This window comes from Bradysia coprophila, chromosome III (assembly GCF_014529535.1).
Source record: "Bradysia coprophila strain Holo2 chromosome III, BU_Bcop_v1, whole genome shotgun sequence".
Lineage (NCBI taxonomy): Eukaryota > Metazoa > Arthropoda > Insecta > Diptera > Sciaridae > Bradysia > Bradysia coprophila.
In genome coordinates, this window is record NC_050736.1 from 2,392,090 (window position 1) to 2,410,570 (window position 18,481).

General features: G+C 34.5%; 1 protein-coding gene across 2 annotated transcripts; it reads left to right on the forward strand.

Annotated features, from left to right (window-relative positions):
- The first annotated feature begins 1,051 nt into the window (after nucleotides 1–1,051).
- On the forward strand, nucleotides 1,052–18,147 carry LOC119075477 (polycomb group protein Psc). Of its 2 annotated transcripts, none has more exons than XM_037181932.1 (6): nucleotides 1,052–1,696; nucleotides 4,160–4,322; nucleotides 5,563–5,653; nucleotides 10,637–10,840; nucleotides 12,526–12,736; nucleotides 13,331–18,147. In XM_037181932.1, exons 2-6 carry the CDS (start codon nucleotides 4,172–4,174, stop codon nucleotides 16,841–16,843), a joined length of 4,170 nt encoding a protein of 1,389 aa, XP_037037827.1. In that variant the 5' UTR covers nucleotides 1,052–1,696; nucleotides 4,160–4,171; the 3' UTR covers nucleotides 16,844–18,147. The 2 variants fall into 2 exon arrangements, with proteins under 2 accessions (XP_037037827.1, XP_037037833.1); XM_037181938.1 differs by having other exon boundaries at nucleotides 4,163–4,322.
- The last annotated feature ends 334 nt before the right edge of the window (nucleotides 18,148–18,481 follow it).

Consider the following 18,481-nt stretch of genomic DNA (forward strand, 5'->3'; position numbering starts at 1 on the left):
CAGTATTTTCAACGCTACATCGGCGTTATATATTTCCCTCATTCATATATACATATATATAACAATATATTGAAGAAACACAGTAAAAAACAGTTTTTATATATGCCTAACGTTTGCCAGGCGCATTATATACTTCAGATCGTACAAACAACGAACTAGCAACCTTTCGGTCTGTATATTTGCTCTGTAGATAGCTTATGTACATTTGGAATTCATTCAATGTATTTTTATATTCAGCTGTTCCCTTGAAGAGCGTTGAGTGTATATAACACGACTCGATAGAGAGAAATATTGTAAATTCGAACGTCGTATGGTATTTTATCGTATAGCGTAATGTATATAATGCATTGGTAATAAAATGATGCATATAGTACGTACAAATGGGATATAGATTCTTGAACCTTATAAATGAAGTTGGCCCTTGATTTGATGGTAATGTTTCGGATTTTTTAATGAAGCTGTGACTGGCGAACAAAGAACGAGAGTCAACGGAATATGAAATGAATAAAAATCAGAAATTTGATTCCAAAACATTTTTTATGTTTTCAATATCAATATCCATTGTATAGATATATTAACACAATGTACATATATATCCAAACCAAAACGCTAAGTCCTTGTTCATGTCATTAATTATTCGTTTCTTTTTCGTTTCGTTATAAAAAAAAATATATGAAAATCAACAACATTTCTACTTTAATAATTTCATTCTTGTTTATTATAGTTATTAACTGAATCATGAAACGTGGGTATATTTGAAGCACAGTACATAAAAACGAGACAAAAATGCATTCACATTTAAAACATTTTCATTTATAACACAACGCACCAACTTGGCAATATAAACGAAAAAAAGTGATTTTCCCATTAGTGCAAGAGACCGACATGATTCCGTTCCACTCAATGGGTGCGAACAGTACGAACAATCGAATATATGAACCGACAATAGGGACAGCGATATGTAAGTGGGGGATTTATGAACATTTTTTTTAGAGCAGCAGCTGTGTCGCAACCAACATTGCATACCTACTCAAAGCAAAAGCATAGATATTTTCGTCAGTTGAAATCGAAACGCGTTTGATGACGGACGTGTGTGTGGTGTATTTGAAGATTATTTTATTTGTTAATTAAATATTGTTTAATTAATTAGTATACATAGCAAACAATGAGTTTTATAACCGTACTACACGCCAACAAGTTCATTAATTACGGTTTAATTATCGCGAAACACGTCGCGTAATTTAAAGCTTCAACGTATGAGATTATAACTAAATGTAACCCAAGTTTTATAATAAATACGAAATATATAAACGAACAAAAAAAAAGCGGGACCCATACATAGATAGGATGTATATGTGTATAGATGATAAAATGCTTATCTCGAATTTCGGTATATAGGCTTTGACAGCTGAGATATAATATATATAATAGACCCAACGTCGATGGTGTATACTCGTATGCGTATCGGTATATATATAAATATAACGTGTATAAATGTGAGCTATTTTGTGTTGAAAAAACGCCAAAAGAAACTGAGAAAATATAATGTTTGAACGTCGACACAGGGGTTGCTAGCAGCGGAAATTTACGAAAATCAAATAAATGATAAAAAGAGGAATATAACTATACAATACTCTGGGTTGACTGTGCATAACTGGATATACATTTTTTTTTTTTTGGATTCATTGTGAGTTAGGTAAGTTTTTTTTTGTGGTCTTTTCTGAACGTATATGTTATATGACAAGGTCTGTTAAATGTTGTGTATATAATTTGTGTATGAATAGCATATGTTGAGTCTTTAAATTAAAGAGATTAAAGCGACTATAGCAATTCATTTTTATAGCCGAATAGTATATTTGTTCAGTGTTTTTTTTTTAAACTTCTTAAAGAAAAATAATAACTTATCAATAAGAGAGGAGAGAAAAAAAATATCCGAAATATGTAAATGCAGGTTGCGAAACCAGTTTAGAATTACCAATGCTATAATAATAGCCTCGATCTTATATTAGCATTTATCAGCTATATTGACTGAGTATGGTATAACAACACATAAACCAAGCGATTCATCTAATGTATTAAATAAATCAGCATTCCAGAGGGTTTATTCAATTCAGCATGTACACTTTATCATTACCATTCGTGTATATGCCATACACTTTAGCACACACATCTATATACGCAAACAGAGAGTATACTTTAGCAGTAATACCTCGCACCAATACGGTAGCAAAAACATTCATTGCACAATAGGTATAACACAGCATAAATCATACACAGCGCCAAAATGTATAGATATAAGGGATTCCATTTATACCCATTTTCAAAATAATACTAACGGATTTGTTTGGAAAAAGTTTTCGTTGAAACCTTCTCTTCTCCGATTGTGTATTTAGAAGTTTTATGCTTTTCTGATTCAACCGTTCTTACCCCTCTTGAGAAATAACAAGCATTCTTAATTCCGTAGATCAATTTAAAATAACAAAAACAACATTTCGGGCGTTGTGAATTTTGATACATTCACCGAATTACAAACCTTAGATACGGCAGAGGGTGAAATGTGTAAAGTGGCTTAATTAAAGATTTCATTCCCAGATGAAAGGTGACACTTTTTGGATCATTTGGTACTGATCGCAACAACCTTCAATCATTACTGATAATTTGTGGACTTGTTTTGATCTTTTAATTTGAGCTTATCCGACCACCCAACCTTTAATCATTTATTTGTTTGTAAATAAGGACAACTACAAGTTAATGATTTGCTGTGTGCAATCAACCTTACGATCATCCCTGTTTTTTTTTTTGAATAGGGATTGTCCGCACGGACGTAATATTGCGGAATTTCTCATTTGTATAGAGGGACATTTTTGAATAAGAAAAAGAAATTTTCCTTCGGTACAAGGGTTACTTCACTTATACATGTATACATGTATACATGTAGTCAAAGAACTCTACCTCAAAACATTTCCAAATTATGAAGTCGGAAATTATGTAAAAAAGCGAGCAATTCTTACTGAATAGTACTTCTGAAATTATTGTTTTCCATTGTCCTACCCCAGCTCTTTGTTTTCTAATGATTGAATGCAGCGAACGGTCATGTACAAAAGAAATGCTAAAGGTGAAACGAAAATTTCATTCGGTCGAATATGGGCACTTCGAGCACTTCGAGCACTTCGTCATAATTAAATGAAATATTTCATCACTTATGCGGTAATTGTAATCAAATAGGAGTTACCCCTCAAAACAACATCTTGTCAATGTTAAAGCAACGCACCTAGCATAGTAATAGAGTATTTGGTGTGTCATAGTACTGATCTATTTAATAACATTGGTATCATAAGACCATTTATTATGCAAATGGTATTAAATAGGGTAGTATGGTGACACACCAAATGTTCTATTACTATGATAGGTGCTTTGATTAAAGAGAAGGTTAAAGACAATTGACAAAGACAAGTGAAAACTAAAATCGAAATCGGATAAAATGATGCCGCCGCATCCTATATTTTGTGATATATTTGAGCCATCGTATCAGTCTTCTACCAATTTTGAATTCAAAATTTCTTTTATCTACCAGCGTCAAGACTGTACCGAGCCTTTGCGTTTTAATTGTTTTGTAATTTTATCCGAAATTTATAATCCTCCTTTTTGGGCGCGTAGAATGGGTACAAGCTATTCTATTCACATAAAAAAAATGTGTACAACAAGCACCTAAATCCGAACAAAAAGCTATCCGAAATAAAAAGTAATTTTCACATCATCCAATACACTATCGTGCCGAAACCATTCTGGGTAACAATAATAATACGAATAAAAATTGCCAGTTGCAAAAAAGGGTTTTTTTTTTCTACCTACCTCTTGATTCCTGTAAACTGTTTTATCGGAATGAAGATTACTGTTCGATTTTATTGAGGTATAAAAAAAAATTCTTGTTTTCGGTTGAGTTATTGTTGTGAGTGTTTTATGTATGCATTTCGAGCGTATATAAAAATTGAATCCAATCGATTGTGTCATCATGGTTTATATAGTTCTATCCATGTGAGGTTTAATAAAAGACACAACGATAGAGATAGGGTTAGACGATACGAATGTCTGCTGATTTAAAAAAATAAATCGAAAAGATTTGGTTTTGTGTTTATGAAAATTTATGATTATTTTTCAGAAGTTGCTTGAAATGGCCGAGTTGAAGGAGAACAAAGCAATTGTCGTCAACCCACATAAGCCAATTAAAGTTTTATTGAAGACTGTGAGCCAGCAAATAACATGTTTTTTGTGCAAAGGATATTTGATTGATGCCACAACAATAGTCGAATGTCTTCATTCATGTAAGTTGGTTTCGTCTTTATTGACAGAAAAATGTAGCCTATTACATGCATGCGTTATTTTGATTTATGATGCGTAAATTTCGTAACCAATATGACACTAGTCGGTTTGCTTAAAGCTGTGAGCTGTGATACATAATTTGTAAAAAATGAATCAGCACTTTTCTTCAAAAAAAAAGATAATTCCGCCTGTGCATTGCAAACATTCGCGGTTGAAACACATCACATGCACCCAATGAAATAGACGTGTTTACATAACAAAAGATTAATGTCGAGTTTTCGTGTGTGTGTTTTGTTGAAACGAGGCGAAGCGAGATCAGTAAACACAAGATAACGTGAATTTTCAACTTTTAGTCCCAAGTTATGTAATAGATTCGACATTCTTTATGATCAGCACGGTTTTCGACGCACGAAGTGTGAACAACTATATTATGTCACTAGGAACGAAAACAGTATTTTTAACCTATTAGGTCTTTACTGCCGTAGTCAAAAAATACACCTTTTTCCAGTGGTTTAAATGTCAGGTGCACCAAAACGTCACATTCCGAACAAAAATTGACACATCTGGGATGAAAAAGTCGGAAATAGTATATTATGTCACTAGGGCCAAAAACGTGTATTTCTGATCCAGGTGGTGATTCACCACTGGTGAAGACTTCCGAGGATGGAAGTATTCTGAACGAAAATAGAAACAACTGGGACGAAAAAGTAGGAAAAACTGTTTTCGTTTTGGTTTTCGTTTTTGGTTCACCTCAATACAAAACTTTTTTCATTTTGGCTCATGTATGGTGAGATAATGTGACGTTTGTGGTCCGCCTGAATATAAAACTAATTTACAAAAACTGGCGGCTAAATACTAGGATTATTGCATGAGGCAGACTTGGGTTACATCGCGAATTTTGCTTTGCTTCCTATGAGAAGCACTAAAGATAGAAGTTTAACTTTTTGAAGTTTACTATCGGCAAATTCTAGTAGAAGAGTAGAAGTCTACAGGTGGATGGACGGACTGAAGTTACAATCAATCATGTCTTCCCCGTTACACAAATACTTAGAATATTGAATCCCACTTCTCAGTCACAAGCATTTTGCAACGAAATATAAATTAAAGAACAAATATCAACGGCATGAGTGTTAATTACACTTTCCATAAAAACATTCTGCCTGTTAAATCAGATTTAATGTTAATGCCAGCAATTAAATAGAAAATAAATTCTCCGTGTAATTAAACGTTTCTCATTTTCAGTTTGTCACAGCTGCATCATAAAACGACTAAAGACAACTGAATACTGCCCGATATGTGAGCTGATGATAAACAAGAAAAAACCAAACATAAAGTGAGTACCATGATGTTTATTTTAGAATATTTGTGATATGTGTGTGATTTTTCATTCCGCTTTTTTTCTGAGATTTTGTTTTTCTAATATTTCTAACATTGAATAATAATTTGAAATTTTTTGTTTATGATTTTTATTTAAATTTTTATTATTATTTATGCCTGTGCGTTAGAAAAATCCATTACACGGACGGTGATGTTGTAAGAATTGGGAAAACAAATCTAAATAATGAAGTCACCCTATCCGTTTCTTTACGTTTTGTATATATACGTGAATGTACATCATATACACTCCATTCAGTAACCTTATAACTGCGATTTGAGTACACACAATTTATTTGTATAATATTATGGGTATACGTGGATATATGTGTCTCTCTCTGCAGAGTGTTTTCATTCTACTAAATCATTAGAGTGTAATATTTTACCTATTTATTTTAGCCTAATTAATAGTTTATTTTAAAACTTTTGCATCGTAATCCAATTAGTTGATTTACACAAATTATACGGTATGAGTTTGTACGATGCAAACAAAATGTACTGTTAATTAGTTCAATCTGTGGCAAGTGTGTGGCTCTCTTTGTTTTCTGTCGTGTTTCATTTTTTTACAATTGTTGCATCACAATTTAATGTGCAATCAATGGAATTTCATTTAGTTCGCAAGTATTGTAAATATAGTGGATTTTAAAGCCAGTTTGGAAAATGTGAACATGTTTGCACTGCAGGTAGGTTCAAATGTCAGTCGAAATTTTTTTTCACATTTTATCCATCTATCCCATTCAACGGCCTTCACTTTAAAGACAATGGTGATGTGACAGAAAATATTAAAATTTTGCTGAACAGATTTTCCAGACTCAAATTAGAGAGATTATAGGTAACTTCTACATATAACATGTACAGAGGACGTCAGTCAAATTTGGAGATGAATTTCCTCCAGCTGTTTTTCAGGTGGTCCACTCAAAGAAAGAAGATCCCTTATGCTTGTTTGAAATAGTTACACTCCCGCGTGTTGTAGTTTTAAAACCGAATAATGACGTATGAGCAGTTTCGTTTGTAGAGTCATTTAAGTGGTACAGAGGGTTTCTTCTGAAAAACAGAAGACCGAAATCGGAAGCCTTTTCTATTGGAATTTTTTATATGTGCCCAGTAAGGTATTCGACACCAGAAGCCAAAACATGCACTTTTCTTACAAAAATTTCTCCAGTTACACGAGCCGTACAGGGCGTGTGGGGTGTCATTAGAAAGGTGATTGCATGTACTTTAAAATTCACACACACTGAGATATGTTCAGTTGAAGTTTTCAACCGAAAAAAGACTGAAAACTTACACTTTTCTTACAGAAATTTCTCGAGGTACACGAAGCGTTCATGGTCGTGTGGGGTGTCATTAGAAAGGTTTTTGCATGTACTTTCAGTGAAAATATGGAATTTTGAGGCTTGGAAGCATATACGACAAATTATAAGAAGTTGAAATGTTTCAGTGCTTATATTGAATCGCAGATGCTACCAAACTTCCGTAAGCTCTACTTTCCCTGAAAGTATATGCAATTACCTTTCTAATGACATCTCACACGACCATACACGTTTCGTGTACCTCGAGAAATTTCTGTAAGAAAAGTGTAAGTTTTCAGTCTTTTTTCGGTTACAAACTTCAACTGTACATATCTCAGTGTGGATGAATTTTAAACCCAATAAGACCCTATTTGCCCCGGAAGTACGTGCAATCACCTTTCTAATGACACCCCACACGACCCTGTACGGCTCGTGTAACTGGAGACATTTTTTTAAGAAAAGTGCATGTTTTCTGTATATGATGACCTCTTACCAGCCACACAAGTTTCGAAGAATTTTTCTAAAAATGGTTTTGGCTTCTGGGGTCGAATACGTTACTGGGCACATATAAAAAATTCCAATAGAAAAGGCTTTCGATTTCGGTCTTCTGTTTTTCAGAAGAATCCCTCACAATGATACGTCTTGCACGTACATTTTACGAATGAATCAGCCATTGATGTCGTCGTAACGTTCATCAGTATATACCGTTTTTTCCGTGTACATTTATAAGTGAAAATCTCAATCTCCCTATTACCACTTAAGAGAATATTTTACCCCATGGATCCATATCATACTACGCACGTGTATAATTGTGGTATATTCGCACACCATTTACGTTATAGCTGTGAGTTTAATATGCTAGCAAACGCTCAAAATCGGAATAGTACTTTCTGTCACGTTTTGGTGCATTTCGTGGCATATTGTGCTCGTATAGTTCTAAAAGTTCTTGCAAAATTATCAACGTCCGTTAGATAATATAAGGCCATTATATGGTAAAGTGTGCTTGTGAGCTGTTGGCGTCTACAAGAAAAATGACATTATTCAAAATTGTTATCATTTTCAGGCCCCTTTTCTGTATAACTCAGTCTAAATGGTCTTTTGGGCCTGGTAACATTAAACGTTTTGGTTGACATGTAACTTTCATCACAAATTATTTAATGTCTATCTATCAAGACCTGGATAATGTTCAACTAAGATTCTGGTACATAAAACAAGATAAAATGAAGCTTCAGTTATAATCATCAAAGTCCAACTCACGTATTTTCTACAACTCTGAGAATGTATTGTACATAAAGAAAGACATACTTTCTCTATACTATAGAGTCTATAATATATATAGTATATAACAGTGTGCTCGAACGGCACAACTTGTGGGGTGGTAACTGTCTGAAAATGTTATGAGCAGACAAAGTAAATGAAAGTTAGAGAGAATGGTATTCTAGTTGAGTAGAGTTGATTCAGTTTGGAAATGTTTCACTTGCATAGGAAATTGAAGGCACGGCTAAGTGTTAGTTTTCAGCGATAGTAAATGCTTAGATTCAATTTTATCACAACCAATGATAATGTAATGCATCGATGCAGTTTGTTGTGAAATAAAAACAACTTGAGATAATCTTTCCCCTTTTCTTTTCGGAGCTCATTTGAAGCATATCAGTAATTTAGGAAAAATTATTTCTTATTCATAAATAACATATTATGAGCCTCCGACCCATATGTCTATAAAAAAATAAAAAGATTAAATTCTCTTACCGACCATGAAAAAAAAAAACAACAACGAACAATCACATGCCCCATGTCATTTGAAATTAAGTTGTTGCCGAAAATTCAACCACACCATTTGAGCGCAAATGCTGTGAAAATATATTAAAGACATGAGGATGACAGAATACATAAATAGTATGTGTATACATACACCATTGATGCCGGTATTTTCGTCGGTTTATGCGTTTTCTATGGCTTGAGTTCAACAAAATGTGTACCGAACTGTATAAAATTACACTCACACATGTTCATGAAATCCGAATTGTACTTTGTGTATACTCTGCTCAGAATATTAGAACGTGTGGTTGTGCTCTAAATAAAAAAAAAAACTTTCGAAGAAACATATAACAGAGTTCTGGAAAGAAAATATATACAGACACAGTATACACAGAGGCATTTATTATTGTTGCGCTAAGTTTAATATACAGAGAGGAGAAAAGAAACGGTACGGTTATGAGAAATGCTTAGGGGTCGTTGCAAAGACATTATATTTATTCTTTATCTTCTTCCAATTTATTGAAGAAAAAAAGTTCTGAGAGTACATGCTGAGTACTGAAAAAATATTTTCTTTCTTGATCGAAAACAAGCAGTGCTCTATTAGACTATCAGCGGGGTTAAATCGTTTGAAATCTCCTTTACTAACTAAATATTGCGACTAAACTTAGCTTAGAAAATGATCCATTCTGGTAGTTGATTTGACATTAGATGCTGCTACGTACTTCATTACTTCGGAAAAAACTTTGTGATACAAACTGACTCCTGAGCGACTTGCTTCGGCAACTGTTTTCGAAAAGACAGTTACCGAAGCTTGTTGCTCAAAGACTTACTTGTGAGTTTGCTTTTATGTCAGAATGGTTACCTCATGTAATGAATTACTTTCGCAGCATAGACTGAAACCTATCATGCCTAACATTTTTTCAAACCCTTTAACTCTCTAACTATCTGATCAATTTGAATGAAAAAAAAGGAAGACATTGACGGACGTCGCCTGTTTCACACACAGCGACACAGCTCTTATGTTATTTCTTGTGAACTAAACCAATTCATGTTCTTCAATGGTAGTATTTCGAAACTATAGATTGTCACATGCATTTCCAACGTCACATCATATCACTCATCAAGAAGAATTCAATTTAAAAAAATTCTCAATGACTTTTAAACACTAAACCGACAACGAAAAACAGTTCACGTTTCGAGCCATCGATATTCTGTTATAATTACTGATTATGGAGAACGTTCAACGTTTTTTTTTTCTCTCACATAATTTTATTCAGTCTGTAAGCGCTCAAAATATGCGAAATGTATTCAAAATTATATGCAAATGCTATGGTAGACAGTTGGTTGAATTTATTCATGAATTTATAACTGATCGGCGATATCTTCCAGAAAATCTTCCTCATTAAATTCCCTCCCAATAGCAGATTCTAAGCAGAGAGAACAAAATGAAATTAAATTTCATCAATTTATGTATCCCTCAATGACACGTTTCATGCAATGTAGTAACACACATCTATATAAGTCTACAATAATATGTAATAGACTCACCACTGCGCATGCTTCCAGACAAAGCATTTAAATTTTTCTATAAAACTTTTTTTTTTAAAGTGTATGTTCACTGAATGAATAGATTTTCTTTTATTGAAATATACTGTTGAAGATGGAATTTTGAATGGTATGTTAAAAATATATGAACATTTCATTAAATGACTTGATTTTATGTACTATTAGCATTCTTATGCACATACAATTGACTTTGAATCGATTCGAGGAAAGGAAATCATTTTGATAATGGTGAACGGTTTAATCGAATTAAATGAAATTTATATATACGAGGAGAACGTTGTTCCCAATTAAAATAAATTTTTACATTTTTTACCTTTTCCATTCCACAGACGTGATGCTACGCTGCAAGCAATCGTTTATAAACTGGTACCTGGATTGTATGAAAAAGAGCTGTTGCGGAAACGAGCTTTTTACAAAGCACATCCGAAGGAAGCCGTGTTAGCTAGTCCAGAACAGCGTGGTGAAGATACCGAACATCTGATACTGTCGCCAAACGAAAACATTCCGTTATCATTGGAATATGCGGATGTAGAGTAAGTTGATAAAAGTTTTTTTTTCTATATCAAGATTATCAAAGAGAGTCGTGCAATAAATGGGTTGTTTTTTGACTCATTCAAAAATTTAATCTCTCTCTCTCTATCTCTCTCTCTCAACCACAAAATTTGTTGATTTTTTTTTCCTCGAAACTTGTTTACTTCATCAAGTGAAATGAGAAAACTGTTTCAACGCCCATTTTATTGTGAATCTACTTATCAATGAAATTGTAGCATGAAACAGTTTCAATCAAATTACGTTGAGAGTGTTGACTCTTGAGGGGTCGAAATTTCACTGATTTAATGGTTCTTTTGATGGTATTACTTAGGGATTCTCTGCAATATTTAAAGGCACAAAACTTTTTTTCTTTACATAAAGAAAGCACTGGCTATCGCTCCAGATAATCTTGCTGAAGTTGAGAAAATTTGGGAAGGTCAATAAATTGTTTCACAGAAAATTTCTACACAGAAACGGTGGGAAATGAATATATCACCTTATCGTCGAGAGAATAATTTCACATTTACATTTGCGAGAACAGGTGCTAATTTCTTACTTCCACTTTAAGAGATGAAAACAAAGTGCTAATTTCGATATAAATCTTTCCAAGTTTTACATATATTCCCTTTGCATAGTTCCGAGCACAAAAAAACTTTCGACTCCGACTGCAGATCGTAAATTATTCCCTGTGAAAGTTTTGTCCAATTTATTCCTCATGCCCAATGTTTTATTTGGATTTAAAACAAAATTTGTAAAATGAACAAACAGTCGAATGTATTGGGGTTAATGTTCTGTTCAAAGTGTTGAATGCGAACCGTAAAATGTCCCAAACAAATTGTACATCTCATATATGTATAGAGAACGAACGTGTAATTCGAATGATGCTGCTGTATGTCCTGTATGGTATGATTACGTTTGCCAGCTTATGGAATTTCAGGTCGGCGCATGTTCAAATTTATGAGCGAAATTAAGTTGGTATAAATATTGGATAGACCATTCAGAACGAACTGGATGCGTATTATATCCACTATAATGCCTTTATTATGTTGGATGTTAAAGTTTGAGTTTGGCATGATAAAATCTAAATAACTTGTTGACGGCTTTAATCCCGATACCATGGATGGAATACTGCTATTGTATTCCATTATGTTCACTTCAGACTCGAAAATTAGCGAGAACAACGACCTTTAGTGGAAAATTTAATCAGTCGAAAATGTTTTTGTCAAGGGCGGTCTGATTTTAACGGTCTAGCAAACAAAAAACCGAAAGACATCTTACTTATCGATGGTTGGGTCATCCTGAATTGATTCAATTTACTCGATTTTAAGATCCTATAACCTTACAACAACAAGCCAAACATATAGTCCCGCTTATACTTATCCTCTATCGATCCCTTTAATATCACAAGAGAAAATGCGTTCGAACTAACAAAAAAGCAAAAGTTAAAACCAATTAGGTAATAAGAAACCATTAAAAAAACGTCTGTGGTGGTGAGCAATACAAAAATGATTTAACTTAAATAAACTCGATTTTCTTGATGGATGGATGTGTCGGTTTTTATTTCACTTAACTGTTGAATTATTCATTGCGCATTCATTTTTTTTCCTCTTCTTCTTCAACCAAACAAAACCATATACAAATATGAATAGAACAAAACTAAAAAAAAAATTATTTTTCATTTCAACAGAGAAATAGAAGACCAAATTGAACTGAAGCGGCCAAAGTACCTACAATGTCCCGCTGTTTTCCCGGTTTCGTATTTGAAGAAATTTGTTTTGCATAAGTTTGGCATAGATTCCAATCAATTTTGCGTGGAAATCATGTACAAAGTTAAAACTATTGTCTTACCGGATCACTATACGCTGATGGATGTGGCATATATTTACACATGGAAAAAGGTAAGTGCGAAGAGACGAAAGTAAAATTCTTAATTTAACTGTTGTGATAAACACCTGGTCACAAAGGATTTCTTTTCAAATTTGCCGAACGAATTTCAAGATAAATTTGATAAAATAATTTCGTTTTTCCATTTTATTATTGAAAAACGATTTTGTTGCCTGCCTGCCACATGCGTAAGTTGAGCATAACATAGTAATTTGTCCCCCTGTAAAATGATTCATTACATGTTGAGCAAACTACTATGTAATATTAAACTTTAGGAGGAGACAGGCAACTTTTGCATGGGGAAGATAACAAAACCATATACATCAGGTGCTGCTTCGTTATTCCTTAACTCGAGAACAATTTGTGAACTTGCCAGCTCACTCTCGTGTTTTAAGCAACTTGGTTTAGAAACGGTTATTTCGACACGGATAGTTGCATAGCTAGATCCTTGTCAAAATAACAGTTACCAAACCTTGTTGCTTAACACACACTTGTGACTTCGTCTCGCATCACAAAATTGATCCCTTGTGTAATGAATGACTTTTGCAGCACCCAATGTTATTTTCTGTCAAATCGGGTCTAATATAAAAATTCATTCTTATCCACAGGATGCTTCAATGAAATTCTTTTTCCGAGTACGAAGCAAGGAGGTATCATCCGAAGAACTACCAGAAGTACCACTACGTCGTTCTCCAAGCATATCTGATCGAAATGAGAAGCAGACTGAAACAATAAAAATCGAGCAAACTGAACCAATCAAAACCACTGCGACTGAGTCCTTGTCAACTCCAACAAATATTTCAACGACTACAGAAACTGTGGACGGTTTTGTCAAACCCAAGTCACCAAAATCAATTACACCGGACAGACACAGTGCCGGTAATCCGATTAATGATGCGATAAAAAGTGATTTAGCGAAACCTAGTGCGGAAGTGCAAAAGTCTGTGAACAACGAAAAGAGTGGTAAATTAGAAAAGTTGGAAACAAAACGAATTACGGAACTGAGAAGGTCATTAAGTGGGAACGATAAAGTGGAAAAGAAGAGTGTAAAAGACGATGAGAAAAATCAAAAAGTTAAAAGTGTGAAGAAATGCAAAAGCGATTCCAGCGAAAAGCGTTTCGAAAATATTAAATTAAAAATTGATCTGTCCCGTCAAAATAGTGTAACCATAATCAAGAGTTCGGTGAACGATCTGAAAATGAAATTTAAAACAGAACGTGACACTAAGAGCGAATCAAGTGAAACAAGTGCCGATAAACCGAAAGACGATGTAAATAGTAAGAAGAAACCGGAAATCGATGTGATAACACTGGCTAAAGTAAGTGAGAAAACAGACTCGAATGACAGTGAAGTGAAGTACGAAATTAAATCGCCCAAAAGTAGTCATTGTGATAATAAGGAGCCAGTCATTAAATGTGAAAGTGAAATAAAAGTGGATTTGGACATTGATGAGAAAAAATCCGAATTTTTAGAATCGTTTAACTTAACGCCGACAAAATCCCTGTCCCCCGAAAAATTGGCCATCATTGCGGAAAAGAAGAAAATTGAAAAGGCGACTGCCAATGAATTGTTAAGCAAAAAAGAAATGTTTACAAAACATTCGACCAAGAGCGTTCCATGGCATCAGCCGTACGGTCAACCATCAAAAGCGAATTCCAAAACAAGTGTGGCTACCAGAATAAGTGATATATTGTTACAAAAGCAACGTAATTTTGCTGCCTCCAGTTCAGCTTCAACGAAATCTCCTGCAACAATATTACCGAAGCAAAACCTGACAAAAGTAACATCTTCACAGTCAACGAAGAATTCCAATCACTCTACAGAATCTACAGTTACATTGCATTCTAATAAGCCAAATAAGGATAATCCTCTTAAAACGACGATTACGAAATCAGCTAGTCTTTCTCCGAAATTGTTGACTGACAAATCCGCCGATGAAAATGGTAACAAATCTCCACAAGGTCCAGTTAAAAATACAAAACCCGAACCCACAGTCAGCAAACGTAAAAGCAAGGAGCCCATCAAGAACATTCCGAAACGACGGTTTTCTTTATCTCTCGATAGTCCAATGAAGTCAAAACTATCAATCGATTCATTAGCAAAACATCTTCCAATGCTTCCGGAACAAGTAAAGAATATGAAATTGCCTGTAGAGCCACCAATGAATCGAGCCAAATTACCTTTGGAACAGCCAAACCTGACTAAGTTACCGGTTGAAGAGTCTATTAAAAATTCCAAATTACCGAGTATGCCTTCCATAACCGAAGACCATGAAACATCGAAAGTCAAAAAAGATGTGGAAATTAAACCGACCAATTCAACAAATCGAATTTGGTGTGTCGATCCATGCGCATTGGGAGGAAATAATGTGAATAAAACTCCAAGTGTTCCGGAAAAGAAAACAGCCAACGGAAACACTCAAAAGAAAGAAACTCCGAGCTCGCTGGGTAAAATGCTTCCGCCAACATCTACCAGTACTCCGAGAAAAGTAACTGACAATGATAACAAGGGCAAAGTAAAGATCAATCGAATGAAACCCTTGGCACCTGGTCCGCGAAAACTTCCAACTATTCTACCGAAACCATCGCCGTCATCACCAGCATCCAGTATGCCTCAACTAACGAAAATGCTCAAAAATCCAGATACCGAAATCAAACAAATACCAAATGGGAAGGACATCAAAGTGTACGGCCCTGCAATGGACATGCCAAAAATTCCATTAGGGTCCACATCACCAGCATATGTACCATCATTCAACACTATGCATCGAAATCCGTCTGCGGGCTACCTCAATTACGCATTAATGAATTCGCGTAATCGAACGAACGAACTGCCACTTGGTATGAGATCTCCAGCCTACTCTCCTGCGTCACCAATCTACTCACCGAATTCGCCACAGTACAGTCCAAACTATGGTATCCCTACCCAACAATTCAAATACATGAAGTCACCAGCTTACATTCCAAATTACCCACAAACTCCGAACGGTGCCAGTCAAGGTGTAAATAGTTTGAAAACTGTTACATCATCGCCAAAGAAAAGTGAGAAATTGAACGAGAATAATAAACGTCCACACTCAAATACACCTGACGGAAATTCACCGCCCGAAAAGCAGGCCAAAGTACAATCATTGCTGGAGTCGTGCAAAATTAATTTCCCATCATCTTTGTCTATCACGCTTCACGAACAAAACGACTCGTCGATGAACAATCCGCTATTTAACCCGAAACGGAACAGTCCTGTAAACAACTACATCGAAATTGTTAAATTACCAGAAATTCCTGCTAAAGAGGAAGTCAAACAAAACACACAGCCGAAAAGTGAAACTAATAAACCCCCATCCGTAAAACCAGTGACTCCAAAGCCGCCAGTCGCAAAATCGCCATCACCAAAGCCACAAGTGAATAACAATGACAAAGAAAAAGTGCTGCCAGATTCAAGTAACACAGCGAAGGTTACATCCGAACCAAAAAAATCTCCAGAAACAAAGGCGATACCTGAACTGAATGCAATGGACAAAAGTGTTGCAGCGCTACTGAAAGTCAGACGTGATAAGGAAACCGGATATCAGGGAAAGTTTCTCGAATCGATTCTTGAGAAGAAGCGGAATGAACTCGCACCACCGCCACCAAAAATGTCAAAACCTAATCCAGAATCGTCATCAAACGGTTCGTCCGGTTCCAAAAAACCAGCAACGCCACCTTTAACACCAAAGGCGACCAAGTCAACCACAAAATCTCAATCGAAACCAACCGATCCAACCAAACCAAGCAAACCAAATTCACCGAAGAATTCGCCACCCAAACAGGGAAAAAGCGACGCAGCATTAGACTTATCGGCTCCGGTGAACCTAGCCAATAAAACATCAAACAACAACAATAACAAAAGTCAATTGGATCAACCGGATATGACGGCACTGTTTGCCGATGTTATGGCTCGGGCTTCGCATACTCCCAATTTTATGTTACCCGCATTCGGTCAACAGATGGGTCTACACATGCATCAGGCGTTATGGTTGGAGAACTTAGCGCGAATGAGGCGAGCTGGACACGATAAACTGAACGAAGCGTTGGAGAGTTTTGTGAAAACTATCAACAATAAACATTCGGAGAATTCGTGATGAGAGAAGAGTGAAAGGGAGGTAACGTGTGGGTGATAAACCGATCGGTTCTTTTAGATTTTCAGTGTTTTACTCAAAAACGGGAGATAAAGTTAACTTTGCTTCACGGTGACGAAACGTTATCTCAATTTTTTGAGTTAAAATACCTTACTTGGCAATGGAACAAATGGTAGAAATGACACTTCTTGTGTGTTTACCGAGGCGTAGCCGAGATCGGTAAATTTCGCAAAAGAAGTGTCATTTCCAGCATTTGTGCCATTGGTAAGTAATGTACTATTTATTTGTCTCTACAATCAATTTTGTTGAGTGATTAAATTCAATGTTCTGTGAAGAAGGAAAAAAAAAGGTTTACATAAAGCATCAACTAATCCAGTGACTAATACGTTCGGAAGCAAAATGAAGCTTCTACACAATTGTATATAGTAATAATAATTGGTGGAACAGTACGTCCACACATTTAAAATTTTAAATTGTAAATAATTTCACTTCATTCCTAATTTATATAATAAAAAAAAAAAATTCTCACAGCCTATGGATCTAACGTAGAAAAACGTTGAGTTACCTTCAAAGCCCCTTTTTATATTTCACGTCGTCGTTTTTGTTATGCTTTTGAGTTTTTTTTTTGGTTAAGTCATGTTTCTACGTTATACTATATGGTTATATCTATACAGATGTGTGTATACTACACAACTGGTATATCTGCGTACGAACACACATATAGACGGATGTTATATGCACATAAAAGATAAAATATAAAACGGTGATGCCGTTGGCAGAAATAGCTTAGTTTGTACATAGTAAATATAGAGAAAAAAAATGCAATCATGTATACTAACTACACCTAATAATGATATTAAACATTTAGGAAATAAAATGACAACAACAACAACTGAAAAACCAGGGAACTCATGTAATTATTTTAATGTGTTCGGTTTCGTTTTATGGAAAAAGATAGTAGGTCTCTATGGGTGAGAATGTTATATATGAACTTGATCAGGGACTAAACAATTGTACATTTTTTAATGAATTGTGAAAAATTATTTTTTTTTCTAATAATTAAGGTGAAATGAAGTGAAATAAATTGAAAATAAAATATTTTCGTACTATTGCTACAACTACTATTTTTTAATGAAACTAATCAGAGAGAGAATACAAAGAAAAGAAACGAATGCAACATCAATCAAATCAGAGAGAAAGAGAGAGAAAAAAAACAAATAAATTGAACAATGAATTACATGTGTAAGAAGTTGAAAAAGAGTAAATTTTTACCTAAATAAATGATTGTTTTTCATGTAAATAAATTACAAAATGTTTTATTTTCTTCATTCATATATAATCCATTATTTATTGCAAAATTAAACAAGAAAACGCTGTACTCATTATTGTTTCAGTTGAACATTTTTGTTTTAATATTATTTAAAAAAGAAAAGAAAAAACTTAAACTAAAAACACGAAATAAAAGATGAGAAAAAAAAGTTGTGTTCCTTCTTTTTATAATTTTCACTTCCAGTGTGTTCCATTATCGCATTAATGCTATACCGACGAAGAAGAATATAAGTAGAAAAAAAACCTCACTCACTATACTCACAAACACGCTGTTATGCCAAACAACAACAACAACTTAATGGTAAGAGCAAA